Source organism: Xiphophorus couchianus, chromosome 1, assembly GCF_001444195.1.
Source record: "Xiphophorus couchianus chromosome 1, X_couchianus-1.0, whole genome shotgun sequence".
In the NCBI taxonomy this organism is placed as follows: Eukaryota; Metazoa; Chordata; class Actinopteri; order Cyprinodontiformes; family Poeciliidae; genus Xiphophorus; species Xiphophorus couchianus.
In genome coordinates this window covers 9,154,396-9,182,041 of record NC_040228.1, presented here as the reverse complement: position 1 = coordinate 9,182,041, position 27,646 = coordinate 9,154,396, and the positions used below count along the sequence as shown (strand labels likewise).

Below are 27,646 nucleotides of genomic sequence, written 5' to 3'. Positions count from 1 at the left end.
TTATTATTAATAAATATAATTTAATATATTATATATTAAATATATATAATAGTGAACGGTATTCACTGTTCAAAGCAGTGAATACTGCTTTGAACACACTTTCACAGAGGACCTAAACGCATCACATGGCAAAATACTGTAAATAGGATTCTTGTCCGTGTTAGGTGGCGGTCCAACTAACTTTGAAGCTAACAATGCCTGGGAAATGTAAATTCCAGGACTCCTGGCTGACAAAGGACGCTTTCAAGGACTGGCTGGTCAAAGACGCCGATGACATTCATTTCGCTCGGTGCAGGGCCTGCTGCAAATCAATCAAACTTCAGACCATGGGCGAGGCTGCCCTCACCAGCCACGCAGGCGGAGCTGGCCACAAAGCTGCGGTCCGAAAGCTGCTGGAAGGTTAGTACGCCTCCCTCTGTGTTTATGACAGCGAAATGACTGGTAATAACAACGTGTGTTGAATGGGACGCGTTGTGTTTGTTTGTTTAACTCTTAATTGGCGTATTTGGTCGCCGATCACAACCGGAGTCTCTGCAGCGTTGAGTTGAGACGATGCGCCTTCATCAGCACACAGGCATGTTAGGATGTGGAGGACCTGAGTTTTTGATCAAGTGGCATAACTCATTGCATAGACAAAGTCAGCGTGAATGCTGCGGCTTGCCTCTTTTCAAACTCATTATGATTCGTGTTAAAACAGTTTTAGAAACATAAAAAAGCCAGCTTCTTTTTTTTTTAGCAATTCCCCTTAAATATGATTTATAATTGGCTTGACATCTAAAAAGATAGAGAGCTATGGATATGATGTGTCTCTATGGACACCAGCAGCCAGTAGATCAGAGATGTTGACAGAACAAAGCTTGTAAAATAAACGTGATCATCAACAGAGAGAGAAACCTGAGCAGCGGCCAGCTGGAGTATTTTTTATTACTCCAGTTACAATCCCCCTTTGCCTAAGTCTTTCTGGGTTAAACTATTATTTTTATAAATAATAGCTTGTAAAACCTATTATTTCTTAGTGTCCGATTTTTTCCCAGTAGGTTGTAGTTTTGTGAATTTTGACTGCAATTGTTTTTTTATTGTAGTAAACAATTGAATTGTTTACTGCAACAATTGTTTAAACTTAAGTATAATGTTATGCCTGCGTCCACCAGATGGAGGCGCTCTTTGCAAAGTGTTCTGAGATACATTGTCCTACAGACCTTCCCCATCTGTCTCTGTCCTTTTTGTCTATTATTGCAGGTGGTTTAATAGGCGATGCAAGACAGATGAACGGCAACACAAATCTGGTAAACATATAAGTTTAAAAAAATAATAATTTAAGTGATATTAATACATTCTAAGTTGCTCATAAATGATAACCACTGGATTCGTAAGAGGAAATTTTATTGCCCACTGCCTCCCTATTAGGTAGAGAAGAGCAAGGAGCAAATGACCCTTGCCCTCCAGCGTGAAGCTTTGGACAGAATCACAGGCAGCGACTGGTCAGACCTGCGTCAGAGTCCCTCCACAAACTCCAGTTCCCACAATGCAGAGCTGCAGGATGCAGCCTTTCCTGTTGCGTACTTCTCAGTCCCAGGTACTGGCAGATAAAGACCTACAATATAGATCAAATATTTTAACCTTGCTGTTGAGACATTTTGTTTTTAATCTCGCTATAGCCAATCATTTACTAACCTGATTAGAATTTTTTATTTTGTCAGAAAAAAAACAACAAAAAAAACCCATAACTTACGATTGAATTTATTTATTGGATATATTTCAGAATGAAAGAAAGCTGATTTTCACCAAAATGAATGCACTGAAGCTCTGCATGATAAGCAGGCCTATTAAATCCGATTTTGTTAAAGAATCTGTGTACAAAGGTTACTATTTCAGCTTAAGTCTGGTCTATCTTAGCAACTTAGATTTTAAACTAGAGATAATCAAGTGCAGTTCTTTAAAAAATCCCTTTAAATACCCCTTTAGCATTGAATTCGAAGATCTGAATCACGTCATACCTTTCTAGTGCTGCCTGGCAACAGTTGCCACCCTGAACATCAATAGCTCCCCAGTTGTTTTGGCTTACACAACTTTAAACCTGAGCTTCCTTTGTCACCTCCATCCACACAGGAACCTCGAGAACCATCAACCATCAGCTTCATCCGTCCGACATCAAGGAGGAGGAGGTCAGCCGCCGCCTGACCCCTCATGACTCTGTGGACTTTTCAAGGCTGGAGCTTCAGCAGCGGACAGAGGCTTTGGAGCAGCTGGATCAGATGAAGATCCTGGAGTGGGAAAACCGGATGAAGGTACTTGCCTGGGAGCAGGAGCTGGTCAGGGAGAAGAGGAAAGCAGCTCGACAGAAGGAGAAGGCCTTCAGGATGAAAAAGGCCTATTACAAGGCCAAACTAAAGAGGCTGGGTGAAGACGTGCCGCCGTCCTCCTCCAGCAGTGGTGAAGAAGATGAAAAAATATCTGAGCTTAACGGTTGATCTGATCTTTTTCATACTTGTTTCATTCTCGTGTGTTTGTCTATAATCTTTGGGACTATTTTTGATAGATTTCTATATCGAAGGTTCTGGTGTGGGTTAGTGAAAATAGACTGTGGGCATCAAAAGTCATAGATTGGATATTCACAATACGGAACCCAAAAAAAACCTTTGGGTTCCTAGGCGGTCTGGAAAAGTCTGGAATTTGATTCAGGTTGTTTTTCCAAGAATGGAAACGACTGAAAAAAAATCTAAATATTTGTCTTTCCTTCCCTCCCTCATGTTCTACCTTCCTTCATTCATCCTTCCTTCTGTCCTCATGTCCTACCTCCTTCCTCTCTTCCCTGCATTCTTGCATCCTTCATTCGGTTTTTAATTTTCTTTAAACATCTCTTGTAGAAAAATCTGCCATACAGTCTTGGTAAATGTTAGCATTTTATAGTTTAAAGTGAAAGTAAAGGCTGAGTCTGGAAGTTTTACATGAATAACAACCATGATGCCATATGTACTGTGACATGGCAGTGACAGTTGTCAGTTCGAATCCTCACTCCGTCTGTCTCAGTCGTCGTGTTCTTGGGCAAAACGCTTCACCTCCCCGGTGGCGGTCAGAGCTCCCGGTGGCGGTCAGAGCTCCCGGTGGCGCTGAAGCATGTGGATGGGTGAATGATTGTAGTGTGGAGTGTTTTGGAGTTCTCTGGACTTGATGAAGCTCTACACAAGTACAGGCCATTTAACGTGCAGGATTGCACAGGTTTGTGTGTGACGGCAGCTGGTTGTGTGGCTGCTTTCCTTACAAAAAACAACAACACAACTCTTATTTGGAAAGAAGCAGTTCTAAAGTGACTGTGGTACTGATGTTCAAACACAAAAAGGCACTGTTGTGAAGTAGAAAAAACTATATATTTGATTACTTTGTGAAATGCACATTAACCACAACAGTAATGCTGTATCTGCTTTTTTTTTAAACATATTGGCATTGTTTTTTTTTGTTGCATTATGTTCTTTTAAGGTAATGTGTTCTTTATAGTTGCTTCAACTGATGCATTCGGTTTATTCTGAATTCGTTGGTCGTCTCTAAATGCAGTTTTTAACACTCTTATTGAGCATGTTATTAGATTTTGCTGTTAAAATCAACATGTGTTGGTTCAAAAAATGTAATTTTCATAAACAAAGGAATGAAAAGTAAAATTTCCTTCAGAGTCTTGACCATTTTTTTGTGGGTCTGTTGCGTCATCCTGATATTACTAAACTGGCTTTAGTTACTCATTAGTGAAAACGAAATTACTGAGATTGTGTGCTACTGACTGTATTGTAGGTCAAGAACCTGATAATGAAAGGAGTTATTTGCAGACATGAAAAGCGGCTGAATTCATTTTCACTTTGCAATTATGCACCACTTTTAGTGTGTCTGCTACAAAAAAATGGAACTGAATGCCAAAAAGGTCAAGTGATGTGAATCATTTTGCGAAGAGCTGCATTAAAAGTTTGCTTCACACGTTAATCTACTTTTTTATCTGAGAAACGGCGATATTGTAACAGAGCTGACTGTATTAAGTTGGCAACTGAGCACTTTGAGAACCAAAACAAGTCAGCAAGAAGCACCTTCACAAGAAAAAGAAGAAAACAAACAAACAAAAAAAACACCCTGTCAGAATGCGTCCTCTCCTCGCTGCCTCACTCCCTAAAATGTCCTCATGAATATGAACAAATTACAGACAGAATATAAACACACACATACACAGTCTGGTAGGAATAAGTCTTTTTTTTTTTTAATGTCCAACATTTCTCTTGTTTTTCTGTGAAAACAGGGGAACAGCTGTTTCTGTCCCGACGGCGGGACAGAAGGCATCTCATAATGAACACACAAGCCAACAAATACAATCTCTCATCATTCTGCCACCTTTCCCCTGCCTTTCTCCTTCCCGCCCCCTTTGTTTTCCTTTTCAGCCTTCAGAACAGATGACAACATTTTCGACTCAAATCTGCCCTCTCTGGCTCTGGTTCTATGGCTTCTGTTGGTTTAAAACAAATTATCTGGGAGTTGTGGTTTTGTTTTTCTGGTTCTCTCCCCTTTACTGATAAGTCGACAGAGTGTCTAAGCAGACAAATGATCAGTTTTGTGCAGGTTTGCAATGAGGCGTCGCTGCAATAGTAAATCACACATTCATCATACCCAAGTGAGCCATTTAAAGAAGATAAATATAACTTTAACTGACTGCAGTCTGTTGGTTTTGGCAGGTTCTTGCAGGTCCTGTACTTGTGCCTGGCATTAGATTTAATTTTTGCTGTTTACATATAAACATTTATTTTAACACATTTCCCCATTGTTCATCAAACTGGGGACTTGTGGCCTTGAGAAACATAATTAACGTCATAATTAACAATAAATAAAGTCACATGTGTAAGAAAAAAAAGGGAACGTTTGGGTTTAAAAAGAAAACACATTCGCGATTAAAAAAATAAATACAGTTTAAAAGAAATTGTAAAACAACTCTTTCATAAAATGTCAAGAAATTATCACTAAATAAAATAGATCTCAGGAAAAAGGTGAAAAGGAAACAAAAAAATCATATTTTTTTTAGGCAGACTGCTTCTTTAACTAACTGACAGGTGGCATTCCCCCAGCAGGAACATTTTTGGCAATAATCCTGTCAGGAACAGATTTGGCGTCACATTCTGAGGAGACGGGGCTGACAGAGATACAGTCAGAGCGGGAAGATACGCGTTTGCTTGTGATGCGTGTCTTTATCTCCACTGTCTGCATTTCCCTCCTCTTTTCTGAATTTCTGACTATTTCTGTCTCCGTGACGAGCGGTGTCCACGCCTTCCTCCCTGCAGCTACGCGTTTTGCAACACAGTCATGATTTCTGACCCAGTTTATCCTCCTCCTGATGATGTCTAGCTTTGTAACATCCAATGTCTTACGTGTCCATCCTGTTGGATTTTAGCCCACTTGTATTTTGTGTCCATTCTTTGTTGAACTAAGGTCTTGCTCATTCAGACAAACTTTGGCCAAATTGTTTTTTTTTTGTTTTAACAAACACCTCTTTTTCATTCGTACATCTGAAGACGTGTTTTTCGCTTTAAGGGTTCAAGATTGAGAGAATATTGGCAGTAACCATTTTACCTGATGCCCATAACCCTCTTATCATCATTTAGTGTAAACTAGATGAGCTGGTTCTGTAGGCCGAAGCCAACTTATACTCTGAGAGGAATCAAGATCCAAATTTGGAGATCCTCTCAGATCTCCAAAATGTCAAAGCAGTGCAGGCAAACAACACATCACAAACCTATAATTCCACATGTTTAAATTCCTGTTTTTGTTTTGTCATAAAGAATGGAGGCAGTGTTGCCAGTGACCTTCCTATAAGAAGCATGAGTGCTACATCTAAAGTGTTTCAGATCAGATTAGCTGCCCAACACAAGAGTAAACAAGAGTGTGCACAGCAAACATTTTATTTCAAACTGTATTTTGATTTTTTGCACTGGTTTAACTTTTATTTCTCCAGTACTCTGAAAGAATTTTCATGTTTCACACAGGAAGATTAATGGTGGCGCACCACCTCCTATTCATTTCCTATCCTTCAGTCATTGGGTCATTGGTATCCACCTAATTGAAAAATGGCAGCTGAGTGATTCAATATTTAAGAGTAATTGTTAACTTGAGCCATTAGGACCAACCCATGTGAATTCACACTAAAAGAAGAAACCGAGATTGATACAACACGATGTAACTTTTGTATGAACCTCACCTAAGAATCCTGAATCTTTAAACCAGGAACTCGTTGCTTTTGCAAACATCAGTGTGAAAGAATCAGCAGCTGATTCAAATACCTACATCTGAAAAATAAAAACAAAAAAGAAAAGATAGCTTTTAGCGCCGGCACTGCTGACACCTCTTCTTTCCTTTTGTTAGCCAACGCACGGCAGCAGAAGCTTCGACTGACCTCAGATAATACCTCCTCTCCATTAATCCTCCAAATGGAAGGAAAAGACAATCTGTCTGAAAGAGAAGGAAACACTTTGAGCTCGCGGTGAACATTTTGGAGCCTGATTAGATTTGAAAATAAGTGCTTCCTGTATGGAATATTTCCTTTAAGGAGCGTCTGGGAGTGGAAAGATGCTAAAGACGTGAGCTGACATATTGAGGTAGACACCGCGCCGCATGCAAGCATCACGCTTGCTTTCATGTCTTCAATAAATATTTGAGCGCGCCGGGATTCAACAGCATTGTTCTCGTTATTTTTTTTGTCTTTTCTTCCGTCATTCAGAATCAAAATCAGTTCGCACAGTGAGATAAAACGCCAAACAGCTGTTTATATTCTAGTGAAGAACTAAGGCCTCGGTAACAAAAGATTTTTCATTTTGGTTCATATTTGTGTAAAAAAAAAAAAATAATAATAATCATAGCTATAAAAAAAGCGGTTTACTTCTACAGCCATCACACCATGTAGAAATTATTTTCTAAACGAAGAGCAACACAAAGTTTCACACTGGTTTATGTCCCTTTGGCTTTAGATTTGGGCGAGAGGCTTCTGCATGAGAAGCTTTTAGAAATGGGTTTCCTGGTTGCTGCTGGAGAGACTCGGCTGCTCCTGTGCTACCCCTGGAGGCAGGCTGGGTCATGATGCATCAAAGTGTAAAAGGATACCTTGAGGGGTTCTTGAAAGTGGTTGTTGCTCGATCCTGCCTCATGGAGAGAGGCAGACGGCGAGATCAACTTTCACCCACCAGGTTTTTAAAACTGCGCCGATATGTTCCCGTTACGTCAGTGGATTGATACGGTCCGCTTCAGAGAGCACCGGGTCGTGATTATATGTGCCAGCTCAAAAAAAAAAAAAAAAAAATGACACGTCACTGAGTTTTAGTAGTTAGGCAACCATCTTTGAATCTAATGTGTTGTTAGCAATCTTTCTTTGCACAATCATCTTGCTCCATCAGCTCTCCTCTCCTATAATAATTCCTTCCTCTGTTTACAATCACGTCTCGATACTTTGATATCACCCTTTCAGCCGAGTCTTTCCATAACCTCGTCACTCTATTGCCGGACCCCTGCCGCTTTACATGAACTTCAAAGGTTTGAGGACAACATTCTGAGGGAAATGAATTTCTGGGGAGAAATTTGAGTTTGTTTTTTTTTTTCTTTCCATTTTTACTTTGTAGAGGAAATTTCTTCCATCGGCAACACACAAGACAGCACTCGCTTCATCCTCTTTCACAACCTCACGCACGGACACGACTGCGTAAAAATAAAAAAAAAAGAGAGAAAAAGAAACTTCACAAGATATTTTTTCACCTTCAATGAAAAAGATAAAAAATGTATAAAAAGGCTATTTACAGACACTTTTCTTCTTCTGTTTTGACAGGTCTGATCGGACTTAGGTTGTGTGTGTTGGTGTGTATGTGTGTGTAACATCTGAGAAGATTTTTTTTTTGTCTGTTTGTAATTTTCTTTTTTGTCTAACTGTTCTTAGGTAGTAGGATTAGGTGGTTTATTCAACGTCCGTGGAACAATAGATCGAGAGCAGTGGGACGTAAAAACTCGATATGCACAAAACGACCCACTCACAAACTTCTTCTTTTGCCACAGACTCTCTCTCTTGTCTGTAAATTTTCGTTTTGCCTTTTCATCTTTTCTGTCTCCTCTGAGTCAATTCTGTTTCTTCTTCCCAGGTTGTCCATTTAGTTCAGGCCCATCCTTGACCTTTGAGCTTTGTTCCAGCACTGTTGCAATGCATTAATGGGTGTGGAGGTTGTCATCAAGACTGTCCCTCGCTCCTGTGGGCTCTGAGGTGAAGGGGAAAGAAAAGGAACATCAAAAAGTTCATACGCCAATGCTCCCAATTTCAATTTACTAAAACAAAATGAACAAAATGCTAACTTACATTTTTTTTTTAGGTTTAAGAAAGGTGGTGTGTGCTTGAATCATGAACATTACATGGAGCATGTACAGTACTATAGCAGTGAGAACAGTTTCAGTTTGAAGAAGCAAGCTGGCAACAATTTAGCGTCAAGCTAAAAGCTACTAAGATTCAAGCTAAAAATGATTTGGCGTCAAGCTAACAGCTAACTAGAGTCAAACTAAGAGCCACTAAGACTGAAATGATTATGAAGAGAATTTTCACACCTGTAGTTCATTTACTTTGGTTCAAACCAGTTGGTGAGTTTGTTCATTTGTAACTTTTTCTGATGAAGATTTGCCAACATTGTTTATTGATGATTGTTTACAGCATGATCCCACAAGGAAATGCAAACTTGACTACAGAAAGACAATTGGCTCAAGCTTGCAGTGTACACCTGGTAGCTGTGGCTAGTGATCTTGGAATATTTTGTTTTGGCCCACACCCTAGAGTGATTGCTGTGGTCACATTGACACAAACCGCACCAGGGGGCGAGACGAGTGAGGCCGTTTTCGTCTCCGCTGGTGAGACGAACCAAAGTTTGTTTTAAAAGGACTAAATACCACAGGTGTGAAACCACCCTCAGAGTTATATTAACAGTTACTCAGAATCACTGAAGTCGGGGTTAGACTGACTTCCCACCTGAGTTGAAAGCATTCTAGTTCTAAGTTGAAAAGCAGCTGAATTTGTTTTGGTGCTAACTATTTGTTCTATGTGTTCATAGCGGCTACATTCTCAAATAGGTATCCATACAACTATGTATGATGCCGGTTTAATGAGCAACAAACTATCAAGACTGCACACTTTGTAGATTGCATTAGTTACTTAGAAACAAGTTGACAGTTCTTCAGAGGTGAGCTAAAGCCTGTAAGCTGAAAAAAAAAACCTATTTCAGGACCACAAAATGCAGAAGAAAATGAAAACATAAGGAAGTCAGTCCTCAAGGGCCACTATCCTGCATGTTTTAGTTCTTTCCCTGGTTCAACACACCAGCAACGATTCATTAGGAGAACCTCTGCAACACTTTGACATACTGAGAAGGTATGTCAGGGAGAGAACGAAAACATGCTGGATACTGAACCTTGAGGACTGACGTTGGTCACCTCTGGCTTGGAATGACGCACACAGACAAACTTACTCTGAATCGGGAGAGACTTCGGATATGCTGTGAGTGGTAGACTGAGGTGGGGATGGGGAGGGTCCGTGGACAGAGCCATTAGGGCCGGGGTTAGAGGCAGCAGGAGGAGTAAGGACAGAGGAACCGAAGGATGCCAGGATGGAGGATAAAATGTCCAACTGTTCACTGGACGGCTGTCGGACCAGAGGGTTTGGATTTGAACCTGCAAGCTGGGGGACAGTCTGACCAGGGTACCTACATGAAGGTGCAGAGTCCAGGCGTCCTCTGACATGAGCTGGAGGAGGTAGCTGTTCTTGTTGTGGCTCCTCTGAGATTGGCGGAGGAGGAGAAGCGGACAGAGGCTGGTCGTGGTGCGAGGGCTGCCGGGGGGGTAGACTGCGGAGCCACTCCCGACAAGGCTGAGCCTGAGCTCCCACCCCGTTGGCCTCCAACTGCTCCCTTGACCTACTGCTCAACAGAGCTCCTCCGAGGTGCTCTCGCGACGAGGCCTGCCGCCGAGTTAATGTGTTCAACTGGGACCTGGAACCACTGAGGTATCCCTCCATTCCGGCTCCTACAGCTCCTCCATTCCCACTCAAGTCCTCCCTTGACGCATGAAAGCTGGCGGTGTGATGGTTGTCCAGTCTGTCCCTGGATCCTGACAAGTTTTCCCTGGACGACGAGACTCGTTGGTGATCCAAGCCCCCGAGCCCCGCCCCTAGTCCGAATCCTAGCTCCCTCCTCCTGGGAAGAAGATCCAGGTTATCCCTGGAGCCGCGGGAGTCCAGACGCTCTCTCGACCCCCCGACTGTCTGTCTTCCGAGGGGATCCCTGGACAGCTGCCTCCTGGCAAGCGAGTCTAGGTGCTCCCTTGAGGAGTAGCGGGAAGCCGGCTGGGAGAGAGAACCAGAGCCTCCTGTAGCACCGGCGGTGGCGGAGTACATGCGACCGTAGGAGGCTGCTGGAACACCTCGGTGGCCGAGTGTGGAGGTACGGTACCAGTTGAGCTCACTAGGGACCCGGCCCATGGTGGAGAGACCCTGCAGTGCTGGTTGACAACCAAGGCGATTCTTCAGGATACCTGCCAAAGAAAAATAGGAAACTGGGAATAAACAATATCAGCTGAGGAGAATGTAAGACAAGATTTAAAAGAGAAATGAGATTTTAGGTTTATGCAGAAAAAAACAGAATGAAAAGAAGAAGACAACAGTGACACTATGAATATTTTAAGTGTGCCTTCAGTCGCTGTTAAAAGGCTATGAATCCTGATACCACATTGGTTTTGGTTGTGAAAAATGAACAGCCTGACTTCCGGTTTGAACGTCATCGTGATGGCCGCGCTGTGAACGGGCTCCCTAGAGAACCTAAGAAATTGAAATCCCAACCCCACTTAAACGACGAAAACATACCTATAAAGGTGAAAAAGAACTGGGGTGAGCGAAATACTTCAAAACTGATGCTTTGTAACGCCAATAAGCGGACGTTTAAAGTCGAGAAAATATTGCTAGCATTTTAGCTAATGCCAACTGCTATTCATCTCGAACCTCCGGTCTGAAAAATTACCGCTGCACTTTTTGACTTGAACTAAACAAACAACAGTGATACTATGGCTGAATGGGAGACGGTATTGCAGGAATTAAGAGGCTTCCGACAGGAAAATAATGCGCATCTGGGGGAAATAAAAGAAGAAATTCGAAAGATGAACACCAGACTAGATGAGGCTGAGGATCGGATTGAAAAAGCGGAGGAGAGGATTTTAACCACGGAGGACGCCGTCACTGAAATAATAAAGCTACAGATAAAGCTGGAGGATAAACTAATGGACCTAGAAAGCCGTACACGAAGAGAGAACATACGCATTTATGGCGTACCCGAGGCGGCAGAACGGGACTCGGCGTCAATGGGGGACTTTGTGGAGAAGTTGCTCCGTGAGGGCTTGGCGCTGTCCCAAGACGAGCTCGACATACACATTGAACGGGCCCACCGCTCTCTAGGCCCTCCGCCTCCAAGCGACGCTCCCCCGCGATCTATTGTTGTGAAATTCCTCAGTTTTAAAACCAAAGAACTTCTCCTTCGCAAAGCATGGCAGAAAAGAGGATTTACCTGGAACGGCAAGCAAGTGAATTTGGACCATGACTATCCCCCTCTGATTTTGAAAAAACGAAGAGAATACGCAGACGTGCGCAAGATTCTGAAGGAGCAGCAAATCCCCTTTCAGACTCTCTTTCCTGCCCGGCTGAGGGTGAAATATGGAGATGAAACGAAGATCTACAATACAGTGGTGGAAGCTACTGAAGACATGTCCAGTAGAGGCTACGCTGTGCGGGTCGTTAAGTCACCAGAAACGGCCCTGGAGCATCTGAAGCAGCTGACCTGGAGCAGAGTACGCGGCGGACCGGGGAGTGGGCCAGCAAACAAGAGGCGGGACCCCGCAGCCGGCTACAAAGAAAAACTCAGAGCCTTCAAGAGGTCTTCCCCCGCGCACAAGGAAAATTAAGGTTTATTCACTCAGTTACTAACAATCAAGACTTGTATTTGGTTTATGAAGTACAATAAGTAAATAAGGCAGGTTTCTCACGGTGCTCTCTACACTGAGGCCATAGCCACCAAGGGCCCCTTCATTAACCGATGAAGAAGCTGCCTCTGGAGGTGAAGCAGGGTTCTCATCTGAGACCCCCACCTTGGAAGTCAAGAGTTCAGTTTGAGTTCTGTTTGTTCTTAATGTTGACTTTTTTATATGTTTTATGTTCAGTGTTTTTTAGAGTGAGCGGGGAGCCCAATAATCTTTGTGATATAATTAAGAAATATAAGTTAGATGAGTAGCAGGTTGATAAAATTGGTGTCAAACAACATTAATGGCTTACATAGTCCAGTAAAAAGGCAGAAAGTCCTATCTAAATTTAAGAGAGATAAAGCCCAAATTGTTTTATTGCAGGAAACACATCTACCGGATAGCGAGCATGTTAAGTTAAACAAGATGGGTTTTAAACATGTGTTTTTTTCGTCCCACAATTCTGGGAGGCGAAGGGGAGTGGCAATTTTGTTATCTGGAATTCTTAACTATCAACACATATCAGAGTACAAAGATAAAGAAGGTCGCTACATAATGATTACGGGCAGGATTGATGGTATCATGACCACCATCCTGAATATATACATTCCACCGGGCAGTGATTGGTCCCTGTATAGACAGGTTCTCGAAATTGCAACAACGAGGAGTCAGGGAACTTTAATATGCGGGGGTGACTTCAATATTTTATTAAACACCAAATTTGATTCTTCTAGTGGGAAAGGCGATGGACGAAATATTGGTAAGAGGATGGGACACCTCATGGACGATTTAGGATTAGTTGATGTATGGCGAGAACATCACCCAACTAATAGAGAATACACCCACTTCTCTCACCCTCATAACTTATATTCTAGGTTAGATTACATTCTTACGTTCAAGAATGATTTGTTTAAAATTAAAACCTGTGAAATCGGTCCATGTACAATCTCTGACCATAATCCAGTTTACGCTGATATTTGTCTGAATGGGAAAAAGAGATCTACATTATGGAGGATGAACACAAATATTTTAAACTACCCAAACATTAAAGAGAAGTTAAAAAAAGAAATAGAAAATTATTTAGCTCAAAATGATAATGAGGAGGTGTCACCAGGAATATTATGGGATGCAATGAAGGCAGTGATTAGAGGGAAAATAATTAGTATATCCACCCACCTAAAAAAGGAAAACATACAAAAACGTAAATACCTGGAAGATAAATTGTTAAAACTGCAACACGAACACTCTGTGACTATGAACGACAGCATTAAATCGGATATAGCAAAATTTAAAAAAGAATTAGACGACTTAAGCATGGTTGAAGTACAGAGAAAAATAATTTTTAACAAACAGCAGTACTGTGATGTAGGCGGGAAATCATTAAAACTTCTTTCATATAAACTCAGAAAGCAGCAAGCAGAGAGGACTATACACAAAATAAGAAATCCTTTAGATGGCCAATTAGAAACCGAAGAGGAGAAAATTCGACAATGTTTTCAGAACTATTACAGAAAACTTTACTCCCAAACCCATGTAGATAATAATCAAGATGTTAATACTTTTCTGTCTAATTTGGAGTTACCAACAGTGACGGAGGAACAAAATAAATTGTTAGTATCCACAATAACCAGAGAAGAAATTCACTCGGCAATTAAAAGATTAAAAGGGGGTAAAATGGCAGGATCAGATGGATTTGGCCCAGAATGGTATAAAATAATGCAGGACCATTTGACTCCCATCTTGCAGAAAACATTTAATTGGGTAATGAAGGGAAAAATTGTACCCCCATCATGGAAAGAAGCAATAATCTCTATAATTAAGAAAGAAGGAAAAGACAACCTAAATTGTAGTAACTACCGCCCAATCAGTGTATTAAATATTGATTATAAGTTGTTCACTTCCATCATCTCTAAGAGACTTGAAACTATCCTACCAGGACTAATACATAATGATCAAACAGGCTTTATTAAACATCGACAAACTCAAGATAACATTAGGAAAGTTTTACATATTATGAACCAGGTTCACAGACAAAAAATAGAGACTTTAGTGTTAAGTTTAGACGCCGAAAAGGCATTTGATTCTGTGAGGTGGTCCTTTTTATACCAGGTTCTTGAGAGATTTGGATTTGATAAATCTATAATAGATACTATATCTGGGTTGTATGATAAACCAACAGCCAAAATTAAAATTAATGGAGACCTTACTGAATCACTCATACTCGAGCGAGGGACTCGACAGGGCTGCTGTTTGTCGCCACTCCTCTTCGCCTTGTTTATAGAACCATTGAGCCAGTGGATCAGACAAAGACGGGATATAATTGGAATAAGGACCATAGGAGGGGAGCAAAAATTGGCATTATTTGCTGATGACTTGTTGCTTGTTATATCTCATCCTACTCAGGCTCTCCCCAAGTTAATGAAAATCTTATCAGATTTCGGTCTATACTCAGGATACAAGGTTAATGTGAACAAAACACAGGTTCTAGCGGTGAATTATGACCCACCAGCTGAAATTAAAAATTGCTATAAATGGAAATGGGAGGCAGATAGTATTAGGTACCTGGGGGTGGTGATCCATCGTGACCCTAATGAAATGTTTGAAGCCAATTATGCCCCCTTGAACATAGCCATAAAGTCAGATATCCAAAGATGGAACGCCATACCTTTTTTAGACCTACACTCCAGGATTGAGTCAGTTAAATTAAACATTCTCCCCCGATTTTTGTATTTATTTCAAGCCCTACCAGTTCCCGTACCGTCAAAACAATTTGTAGAATGGGATAAGATGCTGTCCAAATACATTTGGAAAGGGAAAAAAGCCAGAGTCAAATACAAAACTCTACAATTAAAAAAGGAAAAAGGGGGTTGTGGGCTTCCATGTTTACGAGAATATTTTTGTGCAGCTCAGTTGAGACCTTTGATATGTTTGTGCTGTCCGGATTACACTGCAGGATGGAAAAATGTGGAAGGGGAAACGGTCAAAACAATGCCGATTAAAGCCATAATAGCTGACACAAAATTACAGAGTAAAATTAATTTGGCAGATGAACCAATATCACAAGTAATGATATCTGCATGGAACGAAGCAATTAGAATCTGTGATTTAGAAAATGCCTCTAAACTCTTAAGATGGTGCGCTTATGATTCGGATTTCCCCCCAAATCAACAGGACGATAGATTCAAGAAGTGGATTTCAAAAGGCCTAACTAATTACTATTCCTTTGTCCATAAAGGGACGTTCCAATGTTTTGAGACCCTGAAAAGAAAACATGATTTATGTGCAGATGACTTTTTTAGATTTTTACAGGTCAGAAATTATTTTAATAAAGAGCTAAAAGTACATTTACATAATTTGAGATTTGTGGAAACGTTTATATTACTAACTAAATCAAAACCAGGTAAAACAATTTCCAGGTTATATGACGCCATCCTGCGGTGTAAGAAGGACAGCACTGTTTATATTAAAATGAAGTGGGAAAAAGAAGCCAGCCTGACAATTTCAGAAGAAGATTGGGGCCACATCTGTAAGATTCCATGGACAACAACAAGATCGAAGGTTTGGCGTGAATTCTGCTGGAAAAATATTATAAGATTTTTTATAACCCCAAAGCAGAAACGATACCAGGGAAGGGGTTTTACCTGCTGGAGCTGTGGAAGGGATGACGCCAATCATTTCCATATTTTCTGGGACTGCCAAACCATTCAGCAATATTGGTCTCAAATCCATAACCATTTACAGAACATCTTCACGGCTAATTTTCCTTTAACTTTTGAATGCATATTTTTATGTAACATACCGGTTGACAAACTGAACTACAACGATCAAAAACTTCTGTTCATTTTACTGGCCGGGAGCAAAAAGGCCCTCACAAGAAAATGGCTTAAACGGGAACCTCCAACAACTGATGACTGGATAAATGTAGTGAAAGAGATCTATATACTGGAGAGACTACCTTTTTCCATTAATGTGCGGAGAGATGCTTTCTACAAGATATGGTCAAAGTGGACAGAATATGTTAAACCTGTTGTGTCTGATTTTTCGTAAACCTTGCTGTCATTCAGATTTATGCTCTAATTTGACATGTCAATTATTGGTCGGTACTCGGGTCGCCCCGCCGCTCCCATTTAAGTTTTTTTTTTTTCCTTTTTTCTTTCTCTCTCTCTTATCTAAACTTAGAAAATAGAGAAAGCATGTAACAATGTGAATGTAATCGGCGCAATTATATAATTGTATTGTAATGTGCCTTCTCAATAAAAATGTTAATATAAAAAAAGAAAAATGAACAGCCTGAGGCAGACATGAAAAGCAGTCGTTTCCTCTGCAAAGAGTTATACTTCCTAAGCTTATGCTCCTGACTTTCAGACGTCCTATTGACGTCTTCAATAGGAATTGAAGTTTTCCGTCTGGAGACATTTTGGGGAGAATACACTGAAGACATTAATATATGAATGAAAATCAAGCCAGCCACAGATTGCGCATAATAATCTTGCAATGATGCAAATCAGATGCAACAAAATTTTTTTAATTCTTTCTTCTGCATCTGATTAAACTATATGGCAGAAGACAGAACAGAGGAAGAAGTAGCTTCATGTCTCTCTCACCCTTGCGGTGCCTGTGTGGCTGGGTGAGGCCGTTTTCGTCCCCGCTGGTGAGCGCTGCGTCAAGCTGGTTGTTATTGGCGGCGTCTTTGTTGTAATCCCCCCCCAGGGGGCGCTCTGAGCCCCACTTCTGCAAGGTGTCGCATTCATCCAAAGCAGGCCAGTAGGACAGAAGGTCATTGCCATCCAAATCTGTTGCATGAAAAACAGGAGCGACTTCTTTTAGGTTACAGTTGACCACTAGTCACTTACAGTAGGACGAGTTCTTGGTTTTCAGTTCTGGATCATGCATTATTGCTTTTCAGGATTAGACTTTTACTAATTCATCCTTCTGGTTGACATTAAGCCTTTACCAATAAAATCTGAAAGATTTGACAAGCATTTGTGTTCAGTCTCCCTTACTCTACTTGTATATCCACAAATAAAGCTCAGTGCCTTCAGAAGTCATTTATCAATAAATACAACAAATACATTTGTTTGTGATTAAATCTTAATAAAACAGCACTGTGGAGAACAGCAAACACGGCACACTGGTCAAAAAGAAAGTGATAAATATGTAAAGTAAATAAAATTGTCTGGAGATTTAATTGCGATTTGAAGGTGCCTCTACAGAGCACTATGTGGGGGACTGAATAAAAATACATGCCACACTTTTCAGATTTTTACTAGTAAAAAACAAAAACAACAACAAAAAATGATCTCTTAGTTCTCTTCAATTTTCAATTTGTCCTACTTTATATTGCTCTGTCAAAATAGATTCAGAAAAGTGAAGAAGTTTGAAGGAATAAAAACTTTTGCAAAGCACTGAAGCAGTTCTCGGCAAACTCAAGAGTGTAAAATGGTAAATTACATGTCAGATTACCGCAAATAATCTATGAGTCGACACGTTTGTAATGCAGCAAATCACATAAGACACATTGTGTTTTTCATTAAAGTTCAAATAAATTCAGTGTCAATAAGCTGTGTCATGAGAACGAGTCTACAAACACGAGGTGAGAACGGAACTGTGGATTTGAAGGTTTGCTTTACATTCTGTTATTCAAGTCTCTGCTCACAGAGCAAGGTTTAAGGAGCCTATTTTGATTTGTCGATGTGGTCATTTTTATTGCTCTGATTTCCCTAGCCTGGGACGTTTTCCTCGTCATTGTCTGAATCTGCAGTGATGGAAGGTTAACTGCTGCTCAGCTTCAGGGGTTAATGCTTTGTCGTAGTCAATGGATCCCTTCACATTGTGACCTTTCGGTAAAAAAGCCGGCTATCTCAGCGCTGCTCTTAGATTTGTCTGCAGTGATGTATTGATTGGACCCGGCTGGCCATCTGGATCTCGCAGCAGACAGCTGCGTTCTGGTTTAAACCCAAATGACGGTCAACTGATCCAAACAGCTTATTAGGCTAAAAAAGATGATTACTTATATGGATTTATTGATTTAAACATATCTGGCCTTTCAGAAGAACAATTCAAGCATGACATTTATTTCACCAATTGTCAAGAGCATGAGAAAATGATATAAGTTAACAAGCTTCGGAAAGAGAAGGTTATTCAATAGTGACAACTTGTGCTGACAGTTTTCTTGCTGTGGGTGTTTGACGTTGTGCCAATCTCTGCTACGTGTTTTCATCATATGGCTTTTAGCTCAGTGATGCGAGGGAATCGACTGACCAGAGAAGTTGAGCTGACCGGTTTCCATGGACTTTGCTATTTTTAATTATCTGTCTTGAGTCTGCATGGACCCCAAAATAACAGCAGAAATGTACATCCGAATTTTATCAAGTTATAACCACAAACTTTATGCGAAAGTCCAACACGAGAAGGTTCAAATTGTCAAGTGGAAGGAAAATGATGTTTGATGAGTTCATTATCAAACGTTATTATGAAATCCCACTTTTCACGAGCAAGTTCGCTCAGAAATTCAAAACAGGAAAGGTGCTCGTCTACCTTTGGTGCCATTGTTGGTGGGTTCGGTGAGCAGGCGCTCGCTGTGATTGGAGCGCTTGAATCGCCGCTGGATGCGTCCCCGCAGACGCACATTGTCGTCGCTCTCGGAGGAAGGGATGGAGAGACTTCGCTCCTCATCCATGGAGAGGTCCGAGTCTGAATCTGAATCCCCGCCTGAACAGGGCCGGAAAGATGAGGAATAGACATAAACGTAAGACAGTACACTGAAAACATTCTCCATGGATGCACTGAAGGTGATTTATCTTTTGTAAAGAAAAGAGCCCAGAGGTGGAGAGAGTTTGTCATACAAACCGGTGATGTTGAATTCCAGCCCTCAGGGATGTTCTGCATGTTTCCCTGCATCGCCACACCTGATTTAAACGAACAGCCCATTAGCAGGCACCTGCACAGCTTGGCGACATGCTGAGCAGGCAGTTTACCCATCCAATCAGGTGTGTTGTAGCAGGGACGCATCTAAAACATGCAACACACTTCCCTGAGGACTGGAATTAGACACAGCTGATGTGAACCCTTCCCTGTTGGCGTGTGTGTGTGTGTGTGCCTGCACCCTAACCTCCATCTCGGTGGAACATGGCTACATCCAGGTCAGTCGCGCCGGTGTGGACGATGTTTTGCTCCAGATTCTGACGCGCCAACAGATTTTCTCTAACAGGCGGAGGAGACAAGCGAGGACAAATGAGTACATACACAACTCAGAGTAGACCTACATATATTTAAAGCACATCCGGCCATCTAGTGTGTGTGTGTGTGTGTGTGTGTGCTGTATACAAACTCTGAGACAATCATTGAGCCCTAAAGACATCAACTACATTTTAAGAGTCCATTAGTGTCGCTCTACATGTAGTACAGTGCATTGTTCAATCCAATCTTCTTCATCTTTACTCCACTGACCCAAAAAAAAGGACACAGTGGGGATTTTACTAACCAGGGAATTTCCTCTCTGAAGCAATCTAATCCTAACTCAGACAGCAGCAGAGATGCGACAAACCCCCAATGCAGTCCCTTTTGAACGATGATCTCTTTGTCATTCAGAGTCAACATCGGTTTATCCTTTTAATGTTCTGTCTGTTATAGCTGATCCTGTAGACTTCTTGCAGCAATAGCACAAAGAGACAATTTGCTGTCACCACTGTTGAAGATGTATAAAAAAGCCTGACAGTGATTTAATCTTTTAAAGAAGTCGTATAATTTCCAGATGTTTATTCTAGTACAGTCAGTCAGTGGAGAACCTCCTCTCCCTCCATAAAAATATAAATGTACACAATTAGAGTTGTTTAAAAACCCGGATGGTAGAATTATTGGTTTCTGCTTTTTTTTTTTCTTTCTATATCCACTGAGTCAACAGAATTTAAATGAAAGAGCAACGAGTTTCATGTACATTTGAATTGATTGTTCAGAAATTGAAGGTTTAAAGAGAATTTAAAACACATATACTATAAACACAGCTTTTATAAGATGATATAAAGAAATGAAATAAACCAGAAATAAAATAGGACCAAGAACATAACCCTGTGGAACACAATGGTTAAGAATAACAAACTTACTTGAACTGTAAATTGGACATGGCAACAAAGATATTTCTTGATATTTCTGAATACTTGTACTCACATTAGAAGACTTTATTTTTAGAAAAATAATGCTACAGGAATAAAAATAAAACTAAATAATTAATCTTGAGGCTTTTTGAACACCTTTATCAGGGATGTAATTAAACTACTGCTGTTTCAAAGCAGACTGATTTCTAGTATGTTGGTAAAAGTGTGTAAACTGTTTGATGAATACCTGGCAGAGCTGACAGAGGAGACGGTGGAGGTTCCCAGGGTGATGCGGTGCAACCCACTCTGCTCCAACAGAGATGCATTATGGTAAGGATTCTGAGTCTGAACACACACACACAAACAACACAACACACACAAAACATGACTGATTCACACTGGAGGACGTCAAGATTTCAAAAATGTCTTTAGTTGAATGAATAAAAGGATAAGCAAAATGTCAGTGTCAAGGTGTGAAACAGTATTTTTTTCCCTGACTTTTCTTGCCATATATTAACATCAGGATGATTATCTAAGAGTTTCATAAGATCTTGTGAAATTAACTCTTTGTAGGATGGAAGGAAGCCATTCTTAAAATGCTCTGTTGCGTTAATGTGTCTGACAACATTTTGTTTACATAAAGAAACCCTCCATAGCTTTTCATTTTTTTCTCCATGTTTGTTTTGAAACCATTATGTGTATATTTGGTTTATAAGCACATAAGAAAAGCATTACATTCCACATTAGATCTGGCCAACCTCGCTATATACTTAGCATCTGCACTTACTTCAGCACTAAAGTAAAAACCTTTCAGATAGTTTTAAATGGATATCGACTTCATTTGATCCTCACTAATCTCTAAAAAGACTAAATATTTACACTTGGATAGATAATTTCACATGAACTGAGATATATTTGCCTCTCAAAATCAAAAAGGGAGATTTCAATCACTTGTTTCGCATTAGGGTCACCTCAGATTGAGACAGAACATAATAGACCTTTCAAACCTGGAATTATTATTCTGCCTTGAGATTTTGCAAATCACAGTGGATTTAAGTCAATCAAAAAAAAATTTCAAAGCTTTTGTTAAGCTTTGTTAGTCCTAAAGAACACCACTGATGTATTTTTCCATTACCTTCAGAACGTGTAGTTAGCCATAGGAAATAAAGTGGAGCATTTAACTGACACAGCCCTTCCTACTTTGCATACTATAAGTAACTACTCGTAACTAACATGCAGCAGGACATGAGTCAGACAGGGAAAAAGCTGCCATTAATATGTGTTGCCCATCAAAGATAAAAACCCCAAAGTATTCTTCTAATAATAGCTCCAGGCGTCTTCCCCAGATGACTCAGTGATGGAGAGGAAAAGCGAAATGGGGAGTAAAACACACACACACGCACCCACACACGCACACACACACACAATTGCTCATCCAAGCCCATCCTACCATACAAATATCTCACAAATGAATTCATGCCTCTCTTGGGGCCGTGTGCATATTGTATTCAAATTGTATACGAGGCATACAAAGCACATGCATGTGCTCACGCACACGCAAACGAGAGAAAATCAAGAGTCCTTAGCTGAGCATGGCAGTGGCTAATGTGCACTGAGCTGTACTAATAAACACGCGAGGCAGAAGAGAGTAAAGAGGGTAAAGTAGGATAGGATTTTACTGACATGCACAAACACACACGCACGCGCAGTCATGAAATAAGTACAGCGTAGAGCTTTCGTTGTAGAGGCTAAAGAACAGGCAGCGTTCCAGTGGCTGGTGTATTGTTTAATGTGGGTCAGCAGCAAACCCTGAGGGCAGCTGAAGAGGAGCAAAGGGAGGGCAGGAAAGATTGATGGATGTATTGAGGGAAGTAGAAACGAAGGACAGGAGAGTTTTTGTGTCGTCAAGTAATGGGACGTGGTGAAAATGTGTCTCAGAGAGACCGAGTTGGGATAAACCACAGAGAAAAGCTCTGGGATCATGCAGAGAGGTGATTTATGGCTTCACTTCGGGATTTTAGAGTCACTCTGTGAGTCATTAAAGTTCAATAATGGCCATCCTGTTGGGACACTAAAGATTATTTCAGTGGTGCTGACAATGCTCCATCCTTATTTTCAGACTAATGCACATGAAAGTCCCTCTAATGCCGACGATGGATAAAACCTGCGTATGGTTTAGGAATACCAAACGTGTGGGACTCACTGTGCTCTGCGGCGGCCTCTGCGGCTCTTCTCCAGGGCTCTTCTTACCCAAACAGGCAACTCTCCAGGCCTCCTGAACCTCAGAGTTGAACACAGTGAAGACCAGCATCACAGACAGGCCCTGAGAAAGAGAAAGCAATACAGTAAGGTGTAAGACTTGCGCTGTATCCGTGCAGATTCAGAGCGCACGCTCTGCGCTTTGTTTATACCTGCAGTAGGCAGAGAACATCGAAGATGTAGTAGAAGGCGAGGATGCTGTTATTTACAGCCATCAGACCACACAGACAGGTGGACGTGGCAACCAGCAACAGCAGAAAGGCATTTCGGATAGTAGCACTGAAACAGTGAAAGGCAGCACAGAGAAGAAAGAAATCTACATTAAACTGGAGGTAAGCTCTACTAAAGGTATTCACAATCATTTATACAACCTGTTGACAGATTTTATAAATACACACAAATCATTCATGTTTTATACGGGAATTTGTTTTTATTCTAGAAAACCTGAATATTTAAGTAAGGCAGAGTGAAATAGGGAAAGGCTATGCCCACATAGAGTCTGGTTCTGGTTCTGCCAGAGGTTTCTTTTTCAAGAATGGGTCCACAGTCATCACTTTCCTGATCCGGATGAGGGATTGCTGCAAAGATTACAGCTCTACAAAGTCATCTCAGCGCTTTTAGATAATTAATCTTTTTCCCCTTCTTTTTACCAAATATGATTATTTGATCAACTGGATTGGACTGTAAATTCTTCCAGTTGGGATTGTACTGGGTCATATGTACTTAGATCTGAATCTGGATTACACTGAAACATTTTCACATGTGTTCCACATTATATTCTGCAGCAACATCTGAAACAAGAGACCATGTTATGTTGGTTAAGAGATTGCCTCGTAACCTGTTTATCAGCAAGATAATTTAATTTAATTTAGTTTAGAGCACTCAATATATTGCATTGTGTCTGTAAAGTGAAATTTGAGAAGGAAACTTACATGACAGGAAGTTTCTTCGTCTCCTTTTGCAATGGGTTACAGGACATCTTGGCTACAACTGTGAAAATCCCTCCATTCATCTGGAGAAAGGGAGATCAATAACCATGGTAAGGCAACGCACCGAATGTGCTTCAACAAATCCAATTCTGCTCCTGGGAACATCTGGCATCAGAGTAAACAGTTGACACAAAATCAATGGGGATAAAATAGTTGCCCATCGGCAACCAATTCAGACAAATTTATCCACACCTCAAAGAACAATCGTTCAGTAAAACTATTCATACCATGATGAGATGTTACACTGAAGTGGAAGATTTATTTGAAGACTGGTAAAAGTGGGTTGTTGTTTTCAAATTGAAAGGTGTTAACACAATGAGAAAAGCAATTAAAGCTGTGCTCCAGTAAAGTTCAAGTAGGCTCTCATCCTGAAATCAAGTATAATGTTGCCTCTTGTGGTGGATGACAGAAACCTGCTTAGAAGTCAAGCTAAAGATTAAAAGCCAGGACAGTATGAAGCAAGTTTTCACACAATGTTCAATGAACAAGACCTTATTTTTCTTAGGTGGTATTATTTTCACATCATTAGAGGCTGTTATTCTTTGAGATGAAGCCAAAAAAATAAATAAATAGAATTATTGGCAAGACTTTTTTCTTTGCTGAACAATGTTCATCAGCATCCTTTGCGTCACTGCTTTGATAATATTTCATTTAGGTTTGGGTGCTTTCAGAGTTGAGCATATGTGACGTGCAGGTAGATGGTTACCAGTAAGACGATTGCAACAGGGCCAGCGAAGCTCCAGATGAGTTTGTCATATATGGAGATCCAACAGAAATCTGGGTTGCCGTAACCTTCAGGATCCAAACCGACAGCCAGGCCTGCAGGACAGACAGAGACAGATAGATAAGACATCAAGGTTGTGTCTGTGGTCGATCACAAAGATCTAATTGAAGCGCTGTCTGTGACATGCAGTTTAGGAGCTTCGGGGAGGTTTCCCCTCTGAGCACCAAGCGCTGTTTGGAAGGACGGGACGGCTATGGACTTCGTAAGGAGTCACCCCGGTCCTGCTCAACTTTTAACGTATAGAGACTTTGTTTTTATATCCTTGTTCTTAGCTTCTTTTAGTTTAACTTCAGAATTAATTGTATTTATTAAAGGAAAAAAGGAAAATTTCTGTGTAGATGTAAAATGCCATGTTTTTAAAATGTGTTAGGTAACAATAAAATTTTTCGAAAGAAAAAAAAAACATGCAGTTTACACTTTACTTCACACGCTAAAAGTATTAAAGCGTCTATTCAGGGGGCTTGAATACAAATGGCACATTTTTTAGATTTTATTTCTAAGAAAAGAACAAAAGGAAAACATGTATCCTTTCCTTTTTAACTCACAACTATGTACAAACTTGTGTTGGTCTGCCACATACAATTCCCCAAAATGCATTGAGGTTTAAGGTTTATGACACAATGGGAATAATATAAAAGGTAATTAATGGATGCAATATGGCTCAGTCTAGACTGAATTTTTATTGTGTAAAAAAACAATCATTACTTTAAGGGCTGTCAGCTCAAATGAAATATTATTGAAACTTTAATTACAATGGAATTTAATAAGGAAAAGTCCAAAGGCTTTTAAAAACGATTAAAGTGAGGTGTTGCAATTAAAAAGTAAAAAATAACAAAAAAAAAAACAATTTTTATCTGAAACACAACTTGCAGGTATTCATTTGACATTTTCCTCGTGTGCTAGACGCAGTTGCAAGGACATCGACGGTGTTTCCAGTCCAGTTGTCTCCTTAGAGATCACTGTCAAGGTTCTGACATTCACGGATGTGTATATTCAAAATTGAATTGCAAAACCATAAGAGATGGGAAAAGCCTAAACGAAGGCAGACAGATTAGCGCACCTTCCTTGCCTGAGGCGAACGACACGCGTGTGTGTGAGTAGGTGTGTGTAAGGTAGTGGGAGACGGCTCCATTCTCAAGGCGAAGGGAGACGGCAGCTTGCAGGTCTGACGGTGACAGAAGCAGCAGCAGATAGAGGTGAGCTGACAGCACATTACGGCTCTGGATGGAAACTGCAAATGTACGCGTGTGAAGGGAGGGGAGAGAAAGTAAAGCCGGCAGATATTACATGTCTCAGAGCGGTAATTGCTTGCTTGTGGATTTCTGCTTCACTATCGCAATATTAAAATGCCACCGAAACGGTTTTAATAGAAGTGTCAATAGGAAGGCCTTATCTCCACAGCCAAGCTTGCTCCGAACGAACGTGACGCATATGACGGTGCAGATCCTGTGCGAGGCGGTGTTTTGCCGTGCCATGAAAGCGCTTAGCTGAGGCGAGACCCGCCTGCGTTTCCACGGAGACGCGTTTCCGCGTTACCTGTGATGATGGCAGGCACGCCCCAGCCGATGGCGTAGTAGAACCTCATGGCTCCGTAGTTGATGTTGCGCTGTTCAGTCTGCATGCGGTAGATATGGAGACCCTCGACGAACAACCAAGCGAACGTTGACATGAAGAAGTAATGCAGCAGGATGGCGACGACCGTGCACAAGAACTGGAAGGAAAACAGAGAGAAATGAAAAACCTGTGGGGGGGAAAATGGAAAATTGAATACAGCGGTAAGAACATGGATTTGTAAAAAGAAGTACAGAAATACTAGACATGGGAGCACAAATAAAAGTAGTGCTAAAAGAAGAGAAAAGAGAAAAACTGAGTGCCTAGCTAATGCAAAGCAGGTTTCCCCGTAAATCAACAAGATGTCTTCATTAAAGCACAGCGGCGCAGGTGTTAGCTGTGAAAGAGCAGCCGTTCATGATTCAATTACTAATGAACAGAGTTTAGGGCAAGGTGTTGCAGAAGATTTCCTGGAAAAGCACAAAAACAACTGAAAGTCAATATTGTGGAGGCGCTGTGATCGAGAAATTCGATCCAATAGAGCCTTTTGACTGTAATTACGACAAAAACAAGAAAATTTCAGAGGGTGATGATTGTAAAAGCTGCATTTATTTTACAGAAAAAATGGTAGAAATGTTTTTGTTCATTGCAGTCAGCTGAAGTCGTCCTAATAGCACAGTTTACAGTGCCTATAACTGGACCAGATAAAAGCGTCACAGTAATTCCTCAAAGTGAAGATCTGTTTGTTGTGGAAAAGTCATGTTGACTTCATATAAATAATGTAGAACACAAGCATTTAAGATCTGTGAGAAATTACTCTCAGACTGCAGGAGTGATGTTGGAACTGGTTGATTTCAATCTTTACTATCTTGTTTGTCTGTTTTACATCACCCACAAAGTTCTCTGAGAGAACTGTGGGGCTAAAACCGGAAAGACCATCAAAACATCTCGACAGTTCTCAAGTTTGGAAATTTTGCATAGAGTGATTATCAGGAAAAAGTTAAGAAATAAAGAGCAGTCTTGAGGCTTTGTATTCTTGCTTAAAAAATCTACAAATTTAAAACATTAAGGAGAAAATCCCACTCTGGATTAAGATATACTTTGACTAACTCCTTCTGCCAAAATCCTGTCAGCCATTTTAACTTTTTATGTATTTTTTTAGCCCTGCGACAGACTGGCGACCTGTCCAGGGTGTACCCCGCCTCTCGCCCGGAACGTAGCTGGAGATAGGCACCAGCAACCCTCCCGACCCCATTAGGGACAAGGGTGAACAGAAAATGGATGGATGGATGGATGTATTTTTTTATCAATTGGTGTTTCCTGAGAAAAGACTTTGAGAAGCTACATATATCAATCTATACCAAGTTTTAAATAGTTCCATTTTCCAGATATCTCATCACAACATCTCTATGGTTTAACATCTTAAGAAGACAACACTTCTCCCAGAGGTTGATTGCAGATTGGCTAGCTATGCAGAAAGCCGGAATAGTTATTCTGGATTATTCCAGAATAATCAGCAAATATCAACTAATTGTTCCTTTTTAACGAGATGTATGGATAAAATGGATGCTATTTTGCGCAGTGATCCCTCAAAAAGTACTGCTAAGTTTAGCAAGTATTCATTTTTTGTCCAAGGCTCTGCATCAAAATCAAAATATCACTAAAATATCACATATAACATCATAACGTAGAAGGTGTTATATTTATGTATATAAAATTACAGTAAGACTGTAATTGAATTACAGTAAAACTGCAATAAAATGACAGTAAAACTGCAATAAAATTACAATAAAACTGTAATAAAATTACAATAAAACTGTAATAAAATTACAATACAGCTACTGTAAAAAGAAATTACAGTAAAGTTACTGTAATTTTGTACTGTAAAACCTACAGTAACCCTGCTGCCAGTAAGTTACTGTAACTTCTCCAGT

General features: G+C 40.6%; 2 protein-coding genes across 2 annotated transcripts in view; one reads left to right on the top strand and one right to left on the bottom strand.

The window, feature by feature from the left end:
- The first annotated feature begins 111 nt into the window (after positions 1 to 111).
- fsbp (fibrinogen silencer binding protein) lies at positions 112 to 3,660 on the top strand. Its single transcript, XM_028010295.1, has 4 exons — positions 112 to 399; positions 1,240 to 1,286; positions 1,408 to 1,576; positions 2,110 to 3,660. Exons 1-4 carry the CDS (start codon positions 195 to 197, stop codon positions 2,469 to 2,471), a joined length of 783 nt encoding a protein of 260 aa, XP_027866096.1. The 5' UTR covers positions 112 to 194; the 3' UTR covers positions 2,472 to 3,660.
- Positions 3,423 to 27,646, bottom strand: part of celsr3 (cadherin, EGF LAG seven-pass G-type receptor 3) — a 137,855-nt gene continuing 113,631 nt past the window's right edge. The window contains exons 26-36 of the mRNA XM_028014690.1: positions 25,698 to 25,872; positions 24,084 to 24,196; positions 23,321 to 23,400; positions 22,541 to 22,667; positions 22,333 to 22,452; positions 20,377 to 20,474; positions 19,148 to 19,239; positions 18,574 to 18,747; positions 16,641 to 16,829; positions 9,507 to 10,566; positions 3,423 to 8,255 (exon numbers count right to left, since the gene is read on the bottom strand). Coding sequence (XP_027870491.1) covers positions 8,228 to 8,255; positions 9,507 to 10,566; positions 16,641 to 16,829; positions 18,574 to 18,747; positions 19,148 to 19,239; positions 20,377 to 20,474; positions 22,333 to 22,452; positions 22,541 to 22,667; positions 23,321 to 23,400; positions 24,084 to 24,196; positions 25,698 to 25,872 — 2,256 coding nt within the window. The 3' untranslated portion in view covers positions 3,423 to 8,227. The remainder of the gene's footprint in view (positions 8,256 to 9,506; positions 10,567 to 16,640; positions 16,830 to 18,573; positions 18,748 to 19,147; positions 19,240 to 20,376; positions 20,475 to 22,332; positions 22,453 to 22,540; positions 22,668 to 23,320; positions 23,401 to 24,083; positions 24,197 to 25,697; positions 25,873 to 27,646) is intronic.

Coding starts and splice junctions, on each gene's coding strand:
- fsbp (XM_028010295.1), top strand. CDS start 195: ATGCCTGGGAAATGTAAATTCCAGGACTCCTGGCTGACAAAGGACGCT. Junction 1,287..1,407: donor TGAACGGCAACACAAATCTG/GTAAACATATAA, acceptor CCTCCCTATTAG/GTAGAGAAGAGCAAGGAGCA. Junction 1,577..2,109: donor TGCGTACTTCTCAGTCCCAG/GTACTGGCAGAT, acceptor CCATCCACACAG/GAACCTCGAGAACCATCAAC.